Source organism: Procambarus clarkii, chromosome 7 (assembly GCF_040958095.1).
Source record: "Procambarus clarkii isolate CNS0578487 chromosome 7, FALCON_Pclarkii_2.0, whole genome shotgun sequence".
NCBI lineage: Eukaryota > Metazoa > Arthropoda > Malacostraca > Decapoda > Cambaridae > Procambarus > Procambarus clarkii.
The window spans coordinates 24,188,772-24,210,788 of record NC_091156.1 but is presented as its reverse complement, the minus strand read 5'-3'; the positions used below and the strand labels follow the sequence as shown (position 1 = coordinate 24,210,788).

The 22,017-nt window shown below is 44.6% G+C and overlaps 1 protein-coding gene across 1 annotated transcript in view; it reads right to left on the bottom strand.

The window, feature by feature from the left end:
* LOC123747994 (high-affinity choline transporter 1-like) overlaps positions 1-22,017 on the bottom strand; it is an 891,202-nt gene that overhangs the window by 728,745 nt on the left and 140,440 nt on the right. Inside the window, exon 4 of the mRNA XM_069313991.1 lies at positions 20,530-20,705. Within this exon, the coding sequence (XP_069170092.1) occupies positions 20,530-20,705 (176 nt within the window). The remainder of the gene's footprint in view (positions 1-20,529; positions 20,706-22,017) is intronic.

Here is a 22,017-nt window from a genome sequence, read left to right as displayed (position 1 = left end):
ACCATACAAAAGTCATGAACTACTGTCATAGTGACCACAGAAGAGTTATGAACCACTAACCTGTCATAGTGACCATACAAGAGTCATGAACCACTAACCTGTCATAGTGACCATACAGGAGTCATGAACCACACACTTGTCAACGTGACCATACAGGAGTCATGAACCACTAACCTGTCATTGTGACCATACATGAGTCTTGAACCACTGTCATAGTGACAACACAGGAGTCATGAACCACTGTCATAGTGACCATAGAGGAGTCATGAACCACTAACCTGTCATAGTGACCATACAAGAGTCATGAACCACTAACCTGTCATAGTGACCATAGAGGAGTCATGAACCACTAACCTGTCAACGTGCACATACAGGAGTCATGAACCACTAACCTGTCATAGTGACCATACAGGAGTCATGAACCAATGTCATAGTGACCAAACAGGAGTCATGAACCACTGTCATAGTGACCATACAAGAGTCATGAACTACTAATCTATCATAGTGACCATACAAAAGTCATGAACTACTGTCATAGTGACCACACAAGAGTCGTGAACCACTAACCTGTTATAGTGACTATACAAGAGTCATGAACCACTAACCTGTCATAGTTAACACACAAGAGTCATGAACCACTAACATATCATAGTGACCATACAGGAGTCATGAACTTCTGTCATAGTGACCACACAGGAGTCATGAACCACTAACCTGTTATAGTGACTATACAAGAGTCATGAACCACTAACCTGTCATTGTGACCAAAGCAGAGTCATGAACCACTGGCCTGTCATTGTGACCAAACAAGAGTCATGAACCACTGTCATAGTGACCACACAGGAGTCATGAACCACTGTCATAGTGACCATAGAGGAGTCATGAACCACTAACCTGTCATAGTGACCATACAGGAGTTATGAACCACTGCCATAGTGACCATACAGGAGTCATGAACCACTGCCATAGTGACCATACAGGAGTCATGAATCACTAACCTGTCATAGTGACCATACAGGAGTCATGAACCACTAACCTGTCATAGTGACCACACAGGAGTCAAGAAACACTAACCTGTCATAGCAAGAGTCATGGAACACTAACCTGTCATAGTGACTACACCAGGGTCATGAACCACTAACCTGTCATAGTGACCACACAAGAGCCATGAACCACTAACCTGTCATAGTGACCACACAAGAGTCATGAACCACTAACCTATCATAGTGACCACACAAGAGTCATGAACCACTAACCTGTCACAGTGACCATACAAGTGTCATGAACCACTAACCGGTCATAGTGACCATTCAAGAGTCATGAACCACTGTCATAGTGACCATACAAGAGTCATGACCCACTAACCTGTCATAGTGACCATACAAGAGTCATTAACCACTAACCTGTCATAGTGACCACACAAGTGTCATGAACCACTAACCTTTCACAGTGACCACACAAGTGTCATGAAAGACTATTCTGTCACAGTGACCATACAAGAGTCATGAACCACTAACCTGTCATAGTGACCATACAAGAGTCATGAACCACTAACCTGTCACAGTGACCACACAAGTGCCATGAACCACTAACCTGTCATAGTGACCATACAAGAGTCATGAAACACTAACCTGTCACAGTAACCATACAAGAGTCATGAACCACTAACCTGTCATAGTGACCATACAAGTGTCATGAACCGCTAACCTGTCTTAGTGACCATACAAGAGTCATGAACCACTGTCATAGTGACCATACAAGAGTCATGAACCACTGTCATAGAGACCATACAAGAGTCATGAATCACTGTCATAGTGACCATACAAGAGTCATGAACCACTAATCTGTCATAGTGACCATACAAAAGACATGAACAACTGTCAGTGACCATACAGGAGTCATGAACCACTAACCTGTCATAGTGACAACACAAGAGTCATGAACCACTAACCTGCTATAGTGACCATACATGAGTTATGAACCACTAACCTTTCACAGTGACCACACAAGTGTCATAAACCACTAACCTGTCAAAGTGACCTTACAAGAGTCATGAGCCACTAACCTGTCATTGTGACTATACAAGAGTCATGAACCACTAACCTATCATAGTGACCATACAAGAGTCATGAACCACTAACCTGTCATAATGACCATACAAGAGTCATGAACCCCTAACCTGTCATAATGACCATACAGGAGTCATGAACCAATGTCATAGTGACCAAACAGGAGTCATGAACCACTGTCATAGTGACCATACAAGAGTCATGAACTACTAATCTATCATAGTGACCATACAAAAGTCATGAACTACTGTCATAGTGACCACAGAAGAGTTATGAACCACTAACCTGTCATAGTGACCATACAAGAGTCATGAACCACTAACCTGTCATAGTGACCATACAGGAGTCATGAACCACTAACCTGTCAACGTGACCATACAGGAGTCATGAACCACTAACCTGTCATTGTGACCATACAAGAGTCTTGAACCACTGTCATAGTGACAACACAGGAGTCATGAACCACTGTCATAGTGACCATAGAGGAGTCATGAACCACTAACCTGTCATAGTGACCATACAAGAGTCATGAACCACTAACCTGTCATAGTGACCATACAGGAGTCATGAACCACTAACCTGTCAACGTGACCATACAGGAGTCATGAACCACTAACCTGTCATAGTGACCATACAAGAGTCATGAACCAATGTCATAGTGACCAAACAGGAGTCATGAACCACTGTCATAGTGACCATACAAGAGTCATGAACTACTAATCTATCATAGTGACCATACAAAAGTCATGAACTACTGTCATAGTGACCACACAAGAGTCATGAACCACTAACCTGTCATAGTGACAACACAAGAGTCATGAACCACTAACCTGCTATAGTGACCATACATGAGTTATGAACCACTAACCTTTCACAGTGACCACACAAGTGTCATGAACCACTAACCTGTCATAGTGACCTTACAAGTGTCATGAACCACTAACCTGTCATTGTGACCATACAAGAGTCATGAACCACTAACCTGTCATAGTGACCATACAAGTGTCATGAACTACTAACCTGTCACAGTGACCACACAAGTGTCATGAACCACTAACCTGTCATAGTAACCATACAAAAGTCATGAACCACTGTCGTAGTGACCACACAAGAGTCATGAATCACTAACCTGTCATAGTGACCACACAAGAGTCATGAACCACTAACCTTTCACAGTGACCACACAAGTGTCATGAACCACTAACCTGTCATAGTGACTATACAAGAGTCATGAACCACTAACTTTTCATAGTGACCATACAAGAGTCATGAACCATTGTCATAGTGACCACACAAGAGTCGTGAACTACTAACCTGTCATAGTGACCACAGGAGAGTCATGATCCACTAACCTGTCATAGTGACCACACAAGAGTCATGAACCACTAACCTGTCTCAGTGACCACACAAGTGTCATGAACCACTGACCTGTCATAGTATCCATACAAGAGTCATGAACCACTGTCATTTTGACCACACAAGAGTCATGAACCACTAACCTGTCATAGTGACCACACAAAAGTCATGAACCACTAACCTGTCATAGTGACCACACAGGAGTCATGAACCACTAACCTGTCATAGTGACCACACAAGAGTCATGAACCACTAACCTGTCACAGTGACCACACAAGAGTCATGAACAACTGACCTGTTATAGTGACCATACAAGAGTCATGAACCACTATCGTGTCATAGTGACCATGCAGGAGTCATGAACCACTGTCATAGTGACCACATAAGAGTCATGAACCACTAACCTGTCATAGTTAACACACAAGAGTCATGAACCACTAACCTATCATAGTGACCATACAGGAGTCATGAACTTCTGTCATAGTGACCACACAGGAGTCATGAACCACTAACCTGTCATAGTGACTATACAAGAGTCATGAACCACTAACCTGTCATAGTGACCATACTAGAGTCATGAACCACTAACCTGTCATTGTGACCATAGCAGAGTCATGAACCACTGGCCTGTCATTGTGACCAAACAAGAGTCATGAACCACTGTCATAGTGACCACACAGGAGTCATGAACCACTGTCATAGGGACCATAGAGGAGTCATGAACCACTAACCTGTCATAGTGACCATACAGGAGTCATGAACCACTGCTATAGTGACCATACAGGAGTCATGAACCACTGCCATAGTGACCATACAGGAGTCATGAATAACTAACCTGTCATAGTGACCATACAGGAGTCATGAACCACTAACCTGTCATAGTGACGACACAGGAGTCAAGAAACACTAACCTGTCATAGCAAGAGTCATGGAACACTAACCTGTCATAGCAAGAGTCAAGGAACACTAACCTGTCATAGTGACCACACCAGGGTCATGAACCACTAACCTGTCATAGTGACCACACAAGAGCCATGAACCACTAACCTGTCATAGTGACCACACAAGAGTCATGAACCACTAACCTGTCATAGTGACCACACAAGAGTCATGAACCACTAACCTGTCAAAGTGACCACACAAGAGCCATGAACCACTAACCTGTCACAGTGACCATACAAGTGTCATGAACCACTAACCGGTCATAGTGACCATTCAAGAGTCATGAACCACTGTCATAGTGACCATACAAGAGTCATGACCCACTAACCTGTCATAGTGACCATACAAGAGTCATTAACCACTAACCTGTCATAGTGACCACACAAGTGTCATGAACCACTAACCTGTCACAGTGACCACACAAGTGTCATGAAAGACTATTCTGTCACAGTGACCATACAAGAGTCATGAACCACTTACCTGTCATAGTGAACATACAAGAGTCATGAACCACTAACCTGTCACAGTGACCACACAAGTGCCATGAACCACTAACCTGTCATAGTGACCATACAAGAATCATGAAACACTAACCTGTCAAAGTAACCATACAAGAGTCATGAACCACTAACCTGTCATAGTGACCATACAAGTGTCATGAACCGCTAACCTGTCTTAGTGACCATTCAAGAGTCATGAACCACTATCAAAGTGACCATACAAGAGTCATGAACCACTGTCATAGTGACCATACAAGAGTCATGAACCACTGTCACAGTGACCATACAAGAGTCATGAACCACTAACCTGTCATAGTGACCATACAAGAGTCATGAACCACTAACCTGTCATAGTGACCATACAAGTGACATGAACCGCTAACCTGTCTTAGTGACCATACAAGAGTCATGAATCACTGTCATAGTGACCATACAAGAGTCATGAACCACTAATCTGTCATAGTGACCATACAAAAGACATGAACAACTGGCAGTGACCATACAGGAGTCATGAACCACTAACCTGTCATAGTGACAACACAAGAGTCATGAACCACTAACCTGCTATAGTGACCATACATGAGTTATGAACCACTAACCTTTCACAGTGACCACACAAGTGTCATAAACCACTAACCTGTCATAGTGACCTTACAAGAGTCATGAACCACTAACCTGTCATTGTGACTATACAAGAGTCATGAACCACTAACCTGTCATAGTGACCATACAAGAGTCATGAACCACTAACCTGTCATAGTGACCATACAAGAGTCATGAACCACTAACCTGTCACAATGACCATACAGGAGTCATGAACCAATGTCATAGTGACCAAACAGGAGTCATGAACCACTGTCATAGTGACCATACAAGAGTCATGAACTACTAATCTATCATAGTGACCATACAAAAGTCATGAACTACTGTCATAGTGACCACACAAGAGTCATGAACCACTAACCTGTCATAGTGACCATACAAGAGTCATGAACCACTAACCTGTCATAGTGACCATACAGGAGTCATGAACCACTAACCTGTCAACGTGACCATACAGGAGTCATGAACCACTAACCTGTCATTGTGACCATACAAGAGTCTTGAACCACTGTCATAGTGACAACACAGGAGTCATGAACCACTGTCATAGTGACCATAGAGGAGTCATGAACCACTAACCTGTCATAGTGACCATACAGGAGTCATGAACCAATGTCATAGTGACCAAACAGGAGTAATGACCACTGTCATAGTGACCATACAAGAGTCATGAACCACTGTCATAGTGACCATACAAGAGTCATGAACTACTAATCTATCATAGTGACCATACAAAAGTCATGAACTACTGTCATAGTGACCACACAAGAGTCATGAACCACTAACCTGTCATAGTGACAACACAAGAGTCATGAACCACTAACCAGCTATAGTGACCATACATGAGTTATGAACCACTAACCTGTCATTGTGACCATACAAGAGTCTTGAACCACTGTCATAGTGACAACACAGGAGTCATGAACCACTGTCATAGTGACCATAGAGGAGTCATGAACCACTAACCTGTCATAGTGACCATACAGGAGTCATGAACCAATGTCATAGTGACCAAACAGGAGTCATGAACCACTGTCATAGTGACCATACAAGAGTCATGAACCACTGTCATAGTGACCATACAAGAGTCATGAACTACTAATCTATCATAGTGACCATACAAAAGTCATGAACTACTGTCATAGTGACCACACAAGAGTCATGAACCACTAACCAGCTATAGTGACCATACATGAGTTATGAACCACTAACCTTTCACAGTGACCACACAAGTGTCATGAACCACTAACCTGTCATAGTGACCTTACAAGTGTCATGAACCACTAACCTGTCATTGTGACCATACAAGAGTCATGAACCACTAACCTGTCATAGTGACCATACAAGTGTCATGAACTACTAACCTGTCACAGTGACCACACAAGTGTCATGAACCACTAACCTGGCATAGGGACCACACAAGAGTCATGAACTACTGTCATAGTCACCAGACAGGAGTCATGAACCACTAACCTGTCATAGTGATCATACACGAGTCATGAACCACTAACCTGTCATAGTGACCATACATGAGTCATGAACCACTAACCTGTCAATGTGACCATACAGGAGTCATGAACCACTAACCTGTCATTGTGACCACACAAGAGTCATGAACCACTGTCATAGTGACCACACAGGAGTCATGAACCACTGCCATAGTGACCATAGAGGAGTCATGAACCACTAACCTGTCATAGTGACCATACAGGAGTCATGAACCAGTGTCATATTGACCATACAGGAGTCATGAACCACTGCCATAGTGACCATACAGTAGTCATGAACCACTAACCGGCTATAGTGACCATAGCGGAGTCATGAACCACTAACCTGTCATAGTGACCATAGAGGAGTCATGAACCACTAACCTGTCATAGTGACCACACAAGAGTCATGAAACACTAACCTGTCATAGTAACTGTTATGGCCCTTCTGAGACGCAACCGGGTTCTTCTCTGATGTTATTAGAGTTTGGGTATCCGGCCCCAAGTTAGTAGAGGCTTTCAAGGGGTGTGTTCCGTAACACAAGTTAAATTAAAGGGGGTGGGATACAAATGTTCCAATTTATATATATATGTTCTCCATCACCACGAATAAATAAATATCAGTCTCACGGGGGTTATTACTACACTATAATGTACAGGGTTGTCTTCCTCCGAAGACACTGGATGCTCCACGGTGCACACTTTGGGTAGCCCTGGTTCCTTCTTCCGTGGCCCACGATGAATTCTCTATGATTCTATTGGCGAATCTTCCCTGGCCACAGGCCAGCCAAATCACAGTGCCACTGGGTGCTCCGTCGTGGAGGCCTTCAACCACAATCCAGCCTGTAGCTGGCAGGTACCGATCAGCTCCGCTGTGTAGGTCACTCCACGACCGATACTAGGGTTGCGAGCCCTAGGCAGGAGCCTCGTGTGATCCCGCTGATCACTTTCCTCACTAAGCACCACAGTGGCTAGTCTCTTCCACCAGCCAGCCCCGGATAAGGCGATTCCTGAAAATGCCACGTCACAGGAAGGCTAATACTCTCAACAGAGTTCGTCCGGGGGTGACTCACAGCTTCTTCAGCAGACTCGTGAAGAGACCTTGGCTGCCTTGGGTAGACTGATCCATCGTCCAATACAGCAGTCCCAGGTCGACTCTGCAATCAGACACGTCATTAATACTGGGACCAGGGAACCTCACTTACAGGCTTAGACACAAACGTCCACCTCTCTGCTCCATAGATGGCGTTGCTGTCTAAGCGCCACCTCACCAGAGGTCAGCAGCGGTTATGTTATGAGCTGATTAAGACGGGACTCCAGTACCTGTGGCCGGTATATCCCGTCCTCACTAGATGGCGTTGTCCAATTGGAGGGGGTTTTGGGAGCGGACTCACAGATGGCGTTGTCGTCACTGCTCCGTGCTCCGACGCTGGACTCGGGTCCGTAACAGTAACCACACAAGAGTCATGAACCACTAACCTGTCATAGTGACCACACAAGAGTCATGAAACACTAACCTGTCATAGTGACCACACAAGAGTCATGAAACACTAACCTGTCATAGTGACCATACAGGAGTCATGAACCAATGTCATAGTGACCAAACAGGAGTCATGAACCACTGTCATAGTGACCATACAAGAGTCATGAACTACTAATCTATCATAGTGACCATACAAAAGTCATTAACTACTGTCATAGTGACCACACAAGAGTCATGAACCACTAACCTGTCATAGTGACAACACAAGAGTCATGAACCACTAACCTGCTATAGTGACCATACATGAGTTATGAACCACTAACCTTTCACAGTGACCACACAAGTGTCATGAACCACTAACCTGTCATAGTGACCTTACAAGTGTCATGAACCACTAACCTGTCATTGTGACCATACAAGAGTCATGAACCACTAACCTGTCATAGTGACCATACAAGTGTCATGAACTACTAACCTGTCACAGTGACCACATAAGTGTCATGAACCACTAACCTGTCATAGTAACCATACAAAAGTCATGAACCACTGTCGTAGTGACCACACAAGAGTCATGAATCACTAACCTGTCATAGTGACCACACAAGAGTCATGAACCACTAACCTTTCACAGTGACCACACAAGTGTCATGAACCACTAACCTGTCATAGTGACTATACAAGAGTCATGAACCACTAACTTTTCATAGTGACCATACAAGAGTCATGAACCATTGTCATAGTGACCACACAAGAGTCGTGAACTACTAACTTGTCATAGTGACCACAGAAGAGTCATGATCCACTAACCTGTCATAGTGACCACACAAGACTCATGAACCACTAACCTGTCTCAGTGACCACACAAGTGTCATGAACCACTGACCTGTCATAGTATCCATACAAGAGTCATGAACCACTGTCATTTTGACCACACAAGAGTCATGAACCACTAACCTGTCATAGTGACCACACAAGAGTCATGAACCACTAACCTGTCATAGTGACCACACAGGAGTCATGAACCACTAACCTGTCATAGTGACCATACAAGAGTCTTGAACCACTGTCATAGTGACAACACAGGAGTCATGAACCACTGTCATAGTGACCATAGAGGAGTCATGAACCACTAACCTGTCATAGTGACCATACAAGAGTCATGAACCACTAACCTGTCATAGTGACCATACAGGAGTCATGAACCACTAACCTGTCAACGTGACCATACAGGAGTCATGAACCACTAACCTGTCATAGTGACCATACAAGAGTCATGAACCAATGTCATAGTGACCAAACAGGAGTCATGAACCACTGTCATAGTGACCATACAAGAGTCATGAACTACTAATCTATCATAGTGACCATACAAAAGTCATGAACTACTGTCATAGTGACCACAGAAGAGTTATGAACCACTAACCTGTCATAGTGACCATACAAGAGTCATGAACCACTAACCTGTCATAGTGACCATACAGGAGTCATGAACCACTAACCTGTCAACGTGACCATACAGGAGTCATGAACCACTAACCTGTCATTGTGACCATACAAGAGTCTTGAACCACTGTCATAGTGACAACACAGGAGTCATGAACCACTGTCATAGTGACCATAGAGGAGTCATGAACCACTAACCTGTCATAGTGACCATACAAGAGTCATGAACCACTAACCTGTCATAGTGACCATACAGGAGTCATGAACCACTAACCTGTCAACGTGACCATACAGGAGTCATGAACCACTAACCTGTCATAGTGACCATACAAGAGTCATGAACCAATGTCATAGTGACCAAACAGGAGTCATGAACCACTGTCATAGTGACCATACAAGAGTCATGAACTACTAATCTATCATAGTGACCATACAAAAGTCATGAACTACTGTCATAGTGACCACACAAGAGTCATGAACCACTAACCTGTCATAGTGACAACACAAGAGTCATGAACCACTAACCTGCTATAGTGACCATACATGAGTTATGAACCACTAACCTTTCACAGTGACCACACAAGTGTCATGAACCACTAACCTGTCATAGTGACCTTACAAGTGTCATGAACCACTAACCTGTCATTGTGACCATACAAGAGTCATGAACCACTAACCTGTCATAGTGACCATACAAGTGTCATGAACTACTAACCTGTCACAGTGACCACACAAGTGTCATGAACCACTAACCTGTCATAGTAACCATACAAAAGTCATGAACCACTGTCGTAGTGACCACACAAGAGTCATGAATCACTAACCTGTCATAGTGACCACACAAGAGTCATGAACCACTAACCTTTCACAGTGACCACACAAGTGTCATGAACCACTAACCTGTCATAGTGACTATACAAGAGTCATGAACCACTAACTTTTCATAGTGACCATACAAGAGTCATGATCCATTGTCATAGTGACCACACAAGAGTCGTGAACTACTAACCTGTCATAGTGACCACAGGAGAGTCATGATCCACTAACCTGTCATAGTGACCACACAAGAGTCATGAACCACTAACCTGTCTCAGTGACCACACAAGTGTCATGAACCACTGACCTGTCATAGTATCCATACAAGAGTCATGAACCACTGTCATTTTGACCACACAAGAGTCATGAACCACTAACCTGTCATAGTGACCACACAAAAGTCATGAACCACTAACCTGTCATAGTGACCACACAGGAGTCATGAACCACTAACCTGTCATAGTGACCACACAAGAGTCATGAACCACTAACCTGTCACAGTGACCACACAAGAGTCATGAACAACTGACCTGTTATAGTGACCATACAAGAGTCATGAACCACTATCGTGTCATAGTGACCATGCAGGAGTCATGAACCACTGTCATAGTGACCACATAAGAGTCATGAACCACTAACCTGTCATAGTTAACACACAAGAGTCATGAACCACTAACCTATCATAGTGACCATACAGGAGTCATGAACTTCTGTCATAGTGACCACACAGGAGTCATGAACCACTAACCTGTCATAGTGACTATACAAGAGTCATGAACCACTAACCTGTCATAGTGACCATACTAGAGTCATGAACCACTAACCTGTCATTGTGACCATAGCAGAGTCATGAACCACTGGCCTGTCATTGTGACCAAACAAGAGTCATGAACCACTGTCATAGTGACCACACAGGAGTCATGAACCACTGTCATAGGGACCATAGAGGAGTCATGAACCACTAACCTGTCATAGTGACCATACAGGAGTCATGAACCACTGCTATAGTGACCATACAGGAGTCATGAACCACTGCCATAGTGACCATACAGGAGTCATGAATAACTAACCTGTCATAGTGACCATACAGGAGTCATGAACCACTAACCTGTCATAGTGACGACACAGGAGTCAAGAAACACTAACCTGTCATAGCAAGAGTCATGGAACACTAACCTGTCATAGCAAGAGTCAAGGAACACTAACCTGTCATAGTGACCACACCAGGGTCATGAACCACTAACCTGTCATAGTGACCACACAAGAGCCATGAACCACTAACCTGTCATAGTGACCACACAAGAGTCATGAACCACTAACCTGTCATAGTGACCACACAAGAGTCATGAACCACTAACCTGTCAAAGTGACCACACAAGAGCCATGAACCACTAACCTGTCACAGTGACCATACAAGTGTCATGAACCACTAACCGGTCATAGTGACCATTCAAGAGTCATGAACCACTGTCATAGTGACCATACAAGAGTCATGACCCACTAACCTGTCATAGTGACCATACAAGAGTCATTAACCACTAACCTGTCATAGTGACCACACAAGTGTCATGAACCACTAACCTGTCACAGTGACCACACAAGTGTCATGAAAGACTATTCTGTCACAGTGACCATACAAGAGTCATGAACCACTTACCTGTCATAGTGAACATACAAGAGTCATGAACCACTAACCTGTCACAGTGACCACACAAGTGCCATGAACCACTAACCTGTCATAGTGACCATACAAGAATCATGAAACACTAACCTGTCAAAGTAACCATACAAGAGTCATGAACCACTAACCTGTCATAGTGACCATACAAGTGTCATGAACCGCTAACCTGTCTTAGTGACCATTCAAGAGTCATGAACCACTATCAAAGTGACCATACAAGAGTCATGAACCACTGTCATAGTGACCATACAAGAGTCATGAACCACTGTCACAGTGACCATACAAGAGTCATGAACCACTAACCTGTCATAGTGACCATACAAGAGTCATGAACCACTAACCTGTCATAGTGACCATACAAGTGACATGAACCGCTAACCTGTCTTAGTGACCATACAAGAGTCATGAATCACTGTCATAGTGACCATACAAGAGTCATGAACCACTAATCTGTCATAGTGACCATACAAAAGACATGAACAACTGGCAGTGACCATACAGGAGTCATGAACCACTAACCTGTCATAGTGACAACACAAGAGTCATGAACCACTAACCTGCTATAGTGACCATACATGAGTTATGAACCACTAACCTTTCACAGTGACCACACAAGTGTCATAAACCACTAACCTGTCATAGTGACCTTACAAGAGTCATGAACCACTAACCTGTCATTGTGACTATACAAGAGTCATGAACCACTAACCTGTCATAGTGACCATACAAGAGTCATGAACCACTAACCTGTCATAGTGACCATACAAGAGTCATGAACCACTAACCTGTCACAATGACCATACAGGAGTCATGAACCAATGTCATAGTGACCAAACAGGAGTCATGAACCACTGTCATAGTGACCATACAAGAGTCATGAACTACTAATCTATCATAGTGACCATACAAAAGTCATGAACTACTGTCATAGTGACCACACAAGAGTCATGAACCACTAACCTGTCATAGTGACCATACAAGAGTCATGAACCACTAACCTGTCATAGTGACCATACAGGAGTCATGAACCACTAACCTGTCAACGTGACCATACAGGAGTCATGAACCACTAACCTGTCATTGTGACCATACAAGAGTCTTGAACCACTGTCATAGTGACAACACAGGAGTCATGAACCACTGTCATAGTGACCATAGAGGAGTCATGAACCACTAACCTGTCATAGTGACCATACAGGAGTCATGAACCAATGTCATAGTGACCAAACAGGAGTAATGACCACTGTCATAGTGACCATACAAGAGTCATGAACCACTGTCATAGTGACCATACAAGAGTCATGAACTACTAATCTATCATAGTGACCATACAAAAGTCATGAACTACTGTCATAGTGACCACACAAGAGTCATGAACCACTAACCTGTCATAGTGACAACACAAGAGTCATGAACCACTAACCAGCTATAGTGACCATACATGAGTTATGAACCACTAACCTGTCATTGTGACCATACAAGAGTCTTGAACCACTGTCATAGTGACAACACAGGAGTCATGAACCACTGTCATAGTGACCATAGAGGAGTCATGAACCACTAACCTGTCATAGTGACCATACAGGAGTCATGAACCAATGTCATAGTGACCAAACAGGAGTCATGAACCACTGTCATAGTGACCATACAAGAGTCATGAACCACTGTCATAGTGACCATACAAGAGTCATGAACTACTAATCTATCATAGTGACCATACAAAAGTCATGAACTACTGTCATAGTGACCACACAAGAGTCATGAACCACTAACCAGCTATAGTGACCATACATGAGTTATGAACCACTAACCTTTCACAGTGACCACACAAGTGTCATGAACCACTAACCTGTCATAGTGACCTTACAAGTGTCATGAACCACTAACCTGTCATTGTGACCATACAAGAGTCATGAACCACTAACCTGTCATAGTGACCATACAAGTGTCATGAACTACTAACCTGTCACAGTGACCACACAAGTGTCATGAACCACTAACCTGGCATAGGGACCACACAAGAGTCATGAACTACTGTCATAGTCACCAGACAGGAGTCATGAACCACTAACCTGTCATAGTGATCATACACGAGTCATGAACCACTAACCTGTCATAGTGACCATACATGAGTCATGAACCACTAACCTGTCAATGTGACCATACAGGAGTCATGAACCACTAACCTGTCATTGTGACCACACAAGAGTCATGAACCACTGTCATAGTGACCACACAGGAGTCATGAACCACTGCCATAGTGACCATAGAGGAGTCATGAACCACTAACCTGTCATAGTGACCATACAGGAGTCATGAACCAGTGTCATAGTGACCATACAGGAGTCATGAACCACTGCCATAGTGACCATACAGTAGTCATGAACCACTAACCGGCTATAGTGACCATAGCGGAGTCATGAACCACTAACCTGTCATAGTGACCATAGAGGAGTCATGAACCACTAACCTGTCATAGTGACCACACAAGAGTCATGAAACACTAACCTGTCATAGTAACTGTTATGGCCCTTCTGAGACGCAACCGGGTTCTTCTCTGATGTTATTAGAGTTTGGGTATCCGGCCCCAAGTTAGTAGAGGCTTTCAAGGGGTGTGTTCCGTAACACAAGTTAAATTAAAGGGGGTGGGATACAAATGTTCCAATTTATATATATATGTTCTCCATCACCACGAATAAATAAATATCAGTCTCACGGGGGTTATTACTACACTATAATGTACAGGGTTGTCTTCCTCCGAAGACACTGGATGCTCCACGGTGCACACTTTGGGTAGCCCTGGTTCCTTCTTCCGTGGCCCACGATGAATTCTCTATGATTCTATTGGCGAATCTTCCCTGGCCACAGGCCAGCCAAATCACAGTCCCACTGGGTGCTCCGTCGTGGAGGCCTTCAACCACAATCCAGCCTGTAGCTGGCAGGTACCGATCAGCTCCGCTGTGTAGGTCACTCCACGACCGATACTAGGGTTGCGAGCCCTAGGCAGGAGCCTCGTGTGATCCCGCTGATCACTTTCCTCACTAAGCACCACAGTGGCTAGTCTCTTCCACCAGCCAGCCCCGGATAAGGCGATTCCTGAAAATGCCACGTCACAGGAAGGCTAATACTCTCAACAGAGTTCGTCCGGGGGTGACTCACAGCTTCTTCAGCAGACTCGTGAAGAGACCTTGGCTGCCTTGGGTAGACTGATCCATCGTCCAATACAGCAGTCCCAGGTCGACTCTGCAATCAGACACGTCATTAATACTGGGACCAGGGAACCTCACTTACAGGCTTAGACACAAACGTCCACCTCTCTGCTCCATAGATGGCGTTGCTGTCTAAGCGCCACCTCACCAGAGGTCAGCAGCGGTTATGTTATGAGCTGATTAAGACGGGACTCCAGTACCTGTGGCCGGTATATCCCGTCCTCACTAGATGGCGTTGTCCAATTGGAGGGGGTTTTGGGAGCGGACTCACAGATGGCGTTGTCGTCACTGCTCCGTGCTCCGACGCTGGACTCGGGTCCGTAACAGTAACCACACAAGAGTCATGAACCACTAACCTGTCATAGTGACCACACAAGAGTCATGAAACACTAACCTGTCATAGTGACCACACAAGAGTCATGAAACACTAACCTGTCATAGTGACCATACAGGAGTCATGAACCAATGTCATAGTGACCAAACAGGAGTCATGAACCACTGTCATAGTGACCATACAAGAGTCATGAACTACTAATCTATCATAGTGACCATACAAAAGTCATTAACTACTGTCATAGTGACCACACAAGAGTCATGAACCACTAACCTGTCATAGTGACAACACAAGAGTCATGAACCACTAACCTGCTATAGTGACCATACATGAGTTATGAACCACTAACCTTTCACAGTGACCACACAAGTGTCATGAACCACTAACCTGTCATAGTGACCTTACAAGTGTCATGAACCACTAACCTGTCATTGTGACCATACAAGAGTCATGAACCACTAACCTGTCATAGTGACCATACAAGTGTCATGAACTACTAACCTGTCACAGTGACCACATAAGTGTCATGAACCACTAACCTGTCATAGTAACCATACAAAAGTCATGAACCACTGTCGTAGTGACCACACAAGAGTCATGAATCACTAACCTGTCATAGTGACCACACAAGAGTCATGAACCACTAACCTTTCACAGTGACCACACAAGTGTCATGAACCACTAACCTGTCATAGTGACTATACAAGAGTCATGAACCACTAACTTTTCATAGTGACCATACAAGAGTCATGAACCATTGTCATAGTGACCACACAAGAGTCGTGAACTACTAACTTGTCATAGTGACCACAGAAGAGTCATGATCCACTAACCTGTCATAGTGACCACACAAGACTCATGAACCACTAACCTGTCTCAGTGACCACACAAGTGTCATGAACCACTGACCTGTCATAGTATCCATACAAGAGTCATGAACCACTGTCATTTTGACCACACAAGAGTCATGAACCACTAACCTGTCATAGTGACCACACAAGAGTCATGAACCACTAACCTGTCATAGTGACCACACAGGAGTCATGAACCACTAACCTGTCATAGTGACCACACAAGAGTCATGAACCACTAACGTGTCACAGTGACCACACAAGAGTCATGAACAACTGACCTGTTATAGTGACCATACAAGAGTCATGAACCACTATCGTGTCATAGTGACCATGCAGGAGTCATGAACCACTATCGTGTCATAGTGACCATGCAGGAGTCATGAACCACTGTCATAGTGACCACATAAGAGTCATGAACCACTAACCTGTCATAGTTAACACACAAGAGTCATGAACCACTAACCTATCATAGTGACCATACAGGAGTCATGAACTTCTGTCATAGTGACCACACAGGAGTCATGAACCACTAACCTGTCATAGTGACTATACAAGAGTCATGAACCACTAACCTGTCATAGTGACCATACTAGAGTCATGAACCACTAACCTGTCATTGTGACCATAGCAGAGTCATGAACCACTGGCCTGTCATTGTGACCAAACAAGAGTCATGAACCACCGTCATAGTGACCACACAGGAGTCATGAACCACTGTCATAGTGACCATAGAGGAGTCATGAACCACTAACCTGTCATAGTGACCATACAGGAGTCATGAACCACTGCTATAGTGACCATACAGGAGTCATGAACCACTGCCATAGTGACCATACAGGAGTCATGAATAACTAACCTGTCATAGTGACCATACAGGAGTCATGAACCACTAACCTGTCATAGTGACCACACAGGAGTCAAGAAACACTAACCTGTCATAGCAAGAGTCATGGAACACTAACCTGTCATAGTGACCACACCAGGGTCATGAACCACTAACCTGTCATAGTGACCACACAAGAGCCATGAACCACTAACCTGTCATAGTGACCACACAAGAGTCATGAACCACTAACCTGTCAAAGTGACCACACAAGAGCCATGAACCACTAACCTGTCACAGTGACCATACAAGTGTCATGAACCACTAACCGGTCATAGTGACCATTCAAGAGTCATGAACCACTGTCATAGTGACCATACAAGAGTCATGACCCACTAACCTGTCATTGTGACCATACAAGAGTCTTGAACCACTGTCATAGTGACAACACAGGAGTCATGAACCACTGTCATAGTGACCATAGAGGAGTCATGAACCACTAACCTGTCATAGTGACCATACAGGAGTCATGAACCAATGTCATAGTGACCAAACAGGAGTCATGAACCACTGTCATAGTGACCATACAAGAGTCATGAACTACTAATCTATCATAGTGACCATACAAAAGTCATGAACTACTGTCATAGTGACCACACAAGAGTCATGAACCACTAACCTGTCATAGTGACAACACAAGAGTCATGAACCACTAACCAGCTATAGTGACCATACATGAGTTATGAACCACTAACCTTTCACAGTGACCACACAAGTGTCATGAACCACTAACCTGTCATAGTGACCTTACAAGTGTCATGAACCACTAACCTGTCATTGTGACCATACAAGAGTCATGAACCACTAACCTGTCATAGTGACCATACAAGTGTCATGAACTACTAACCTGTCACAGTGACCACACAAGTGTCATGAACCACTAACCTGGCATAGGGACCACACAAGAGACATGAACTACTGTCATAGTGACCAGACAGGAGTCATGAACCACTAATTTGTCATAGTGACCATACAAGAGTCATGAACCACTAACCTGTCATAGTGACCATACAGGAGTCATGAACCACTAACCTGTCAATGTGACCATACAGGTGTCATGAACCACTAACCTGTCATTGTGACCACACAAGAGTCATGAACCACTGTCATAGTGACCACACAGGAGTCATGAACCACTGCCATAGTGACCATAGAGGAGTCATGAACCACTAACCTGTCATAGTGACCATACAGGAGTCATGAACCAGTGTCATAGTGACCATACAGGAGTCATGAACCACTGCCATAGTGACCATACAGTAGTCATGAACCACTAACCGGCTATAGTGACCATAGCGGAGTCATGAACCGCTAACCTGTCATAGTGACCATAGAGGAGTCATGAACCACTAACCTGTCATAGTGACCACACAAGAGTCATGAAACACTAACCTGTCATAGTAACTGTTATGGCCCTTCTGAGACGCAACCGGGTTCTTCTCTGATGTTATTAGAGTTTGGGTATCCGGCCCCAAGTTAGTAGAGGCTTTCAAGGGGTGTGTTCCGTAACACAATTTAAATTAAAGGGGGAGGGATACAAATGTTCCAATTTATATATATATATATTCTCCATCACCACGAATAAATAAATATCAGTCTCACGGGGGTTATTACTACACTATAATGTACAGGGTTGTCTTCCTCCGAAGACACTGGATGCTCCACGGTGCACACTTTGGGAAGCCCTGGTTCCTTCTTCCGTGGCCCACGATGAATTCTCTATGATTCTATTGGCGAATCTTCCCTGGCCACAGGCCAGCCAAATCACAGTCCCACTGGGTGCTCCGTCGTGGAGGCCTTCAACCACAATCCAGCCTGTAGCTGGCAGGTACCGATCAGCTCCGCTGTGTAGGTCACTCCACGACCGATACTAGGGTTGCGAGCCCTAGGCAGGAGCCTCGTGTGATCCCGCTGATCACTCTCCTCACTAAGCACCACAGTGGCTAGTCTCTTCCACCAACCAGCCCCGGATAAGGCGATTCCTGAAAATGCCACGTCACAGGAAGGCTAATACTCTCAACAGAGTTCGTCCGGGGGTGACTCACAGCTTCTTCAGCAGACTCGTGAAGAGACCTTGGCTGCCTTGGGTAGACTGATCCATCGTCCAATACAGAAGTCCCAGGTCGACTCTGCAATCAGACACGTCATTAATACTGGGACCAGGGAACCTCACTTACAGGCTTAGACACAAACGTCCACCTCTCTGCTCCATAGATGGCATTGCTGTCTAAGCGCCACCTCACCAGAGGTCAGCAGCGGCTATGTTATGAGCTGATTAAGACGGGACTCCAGTACCTGTGGCCGGTATATCCCGTCCTCACTAGATGGCGTTGTCCAATTGGAGGGGGTTTCGGGAGCGGACTCACAGATGGCGTTGTCGTCACTGCTCCGTGCTCCGACGCTGGACTCGGGTCCGTAACAGTAACCACACAAGAGTCATGAACCACTAACCTGTCATAGTTACCACACAAGAGTCATGAAACACTAACCTGTCATAGTGACCACACAAGAGTCATGAAACACTAACCTGTCATAGTGACCACACAAGAGTCATGAACCACTAACCTGTCATAGTGACCACACAAGAGCCATGAACCACTAACCTGTCATAGTGACCACACAAGAGTCATGAACCACTAACCTATCATAGTGACCACACAAGAGCCATTAACCACTAACCTGTCATAGTGACCACACAAGAGTCATGAACCACTAACCTGTCATAGTGACCATACAAGAACCATTAACCACTAACCTGTCATAGTGACCACACAAGAGTCATGAACCACTCACCTGTCATAGTGACCATACAAGAGCCATGAACCACTAACCTGTCATAGTGACCACACAAGAGTCATGACCCACTAACCTGTCATGGTGAGAATGCCGACGAAGGTGCCAATATTCCGGCCGGCCAGGATGACCTCGTCAGTGCCCGAAGAGTGCCTGCGGCGCCAAGCGGCCCAGAGACCGATGGCCAGGATCACCAGGTAGAAGACAATGATGCCCACCAGCCCGGGCACGTTCAGGCCACGCTCCGGGGCCCTGCGAACCATATATACTGATCACCTTTCTGCAACACTGCATTACTTTTCTATCTTGCAACATTCTAAGTGTGCATATCACACTTGTATGTTACTTACTAATTACATGTAATATTAAACTATGAGGATTCATCCTCTGTTCTGAAATAACAACTTTACTCAGAATGTGTAGTTAAGTCTGAAGCAATAACTCCAGCCACATGCTTCCTATTCTGATATAATTCGTATAATTGATATAATATTATGATACGAGTGAGCTGCTAAATTGATCTTGTTGGTTCTCATTATTAATTCATCAGTGGAGGAATTCGGAGTTATAAGTTTGAAAGTTTAACAAATTAATAATAGAAGCTTTACCATCACCTCGGGGAGACCCGGGACGCGCTGGTCTCTATCAAATACATATTGTAGGACGTATACTCCTCACGCTGAAGTGTGGAACAATCCATACCAACCAGAAGTCTGGAGCCTGATTCACTAAGCAGTTACGCAAGTACTTACGAACGAGTACATCTTTCGTCAATCTTTGACGGCTTTGGTTACATTAATTAAACAGTTGACAAGCATGAAACTGTCAATTTCATTGACATAATTGTAGTTGTTATTAATTGCCTCCTGGTGCTTCGGAGCTCATTAACTGTTAATCAATTGTAACCAAAGTCGCTAAAGCTTAAGAAAAGATGTACCGAAGTGCTTGCGTACCTTGGGCCTGACAGCTGAGTGGACAGCGCTTCGGATTCGTAGTCCTGAGGTTCAGGGCTCGATCACCGGTGGAGGTGGAAACAAACGGGAAAAGTTTCTTTCACCCTCATGCCCCTGTTACCTAGCAGTAAATAGGTACAGTACCTGGGAGTTAGACAGCTGCTACGGGCTGATTCCTGGGAGTGTAATAAAAAGGCCTGGTCGAGGACCGTGCCGCGGGGACGCTAAGCCCCGAAATCATCTCAAGATAACCTCAAAAAGATAACTGCTTCGTGAATCTGGGCCCAGCCTTGTTCCGACCTGTGGTAGATAGCCTCATCTGCCAGTGTTGTGTGTACACGGTCCTGTGTGTGTATACGGTCCTGTGTGTGTACACGGTCCTGTGTGTACTCGATCCTGTGTGTACATGGTCCTGTGTGTGTACAGGGTCCTGTGTACTCACCTAGTTGTGTTTGCGGGGGTTGAGCTCTGGCTCTTTGGTGCCGCCTCTCAACCGTCAGTCAACTGATGTACAGATTCCTGAGCCTACTGGGCTCTATAATATCTACATTTGAAACTGTGTATGGAGTCAGCCTCCAACACATCACTGCCTAATGCATTCCATTTAGTAA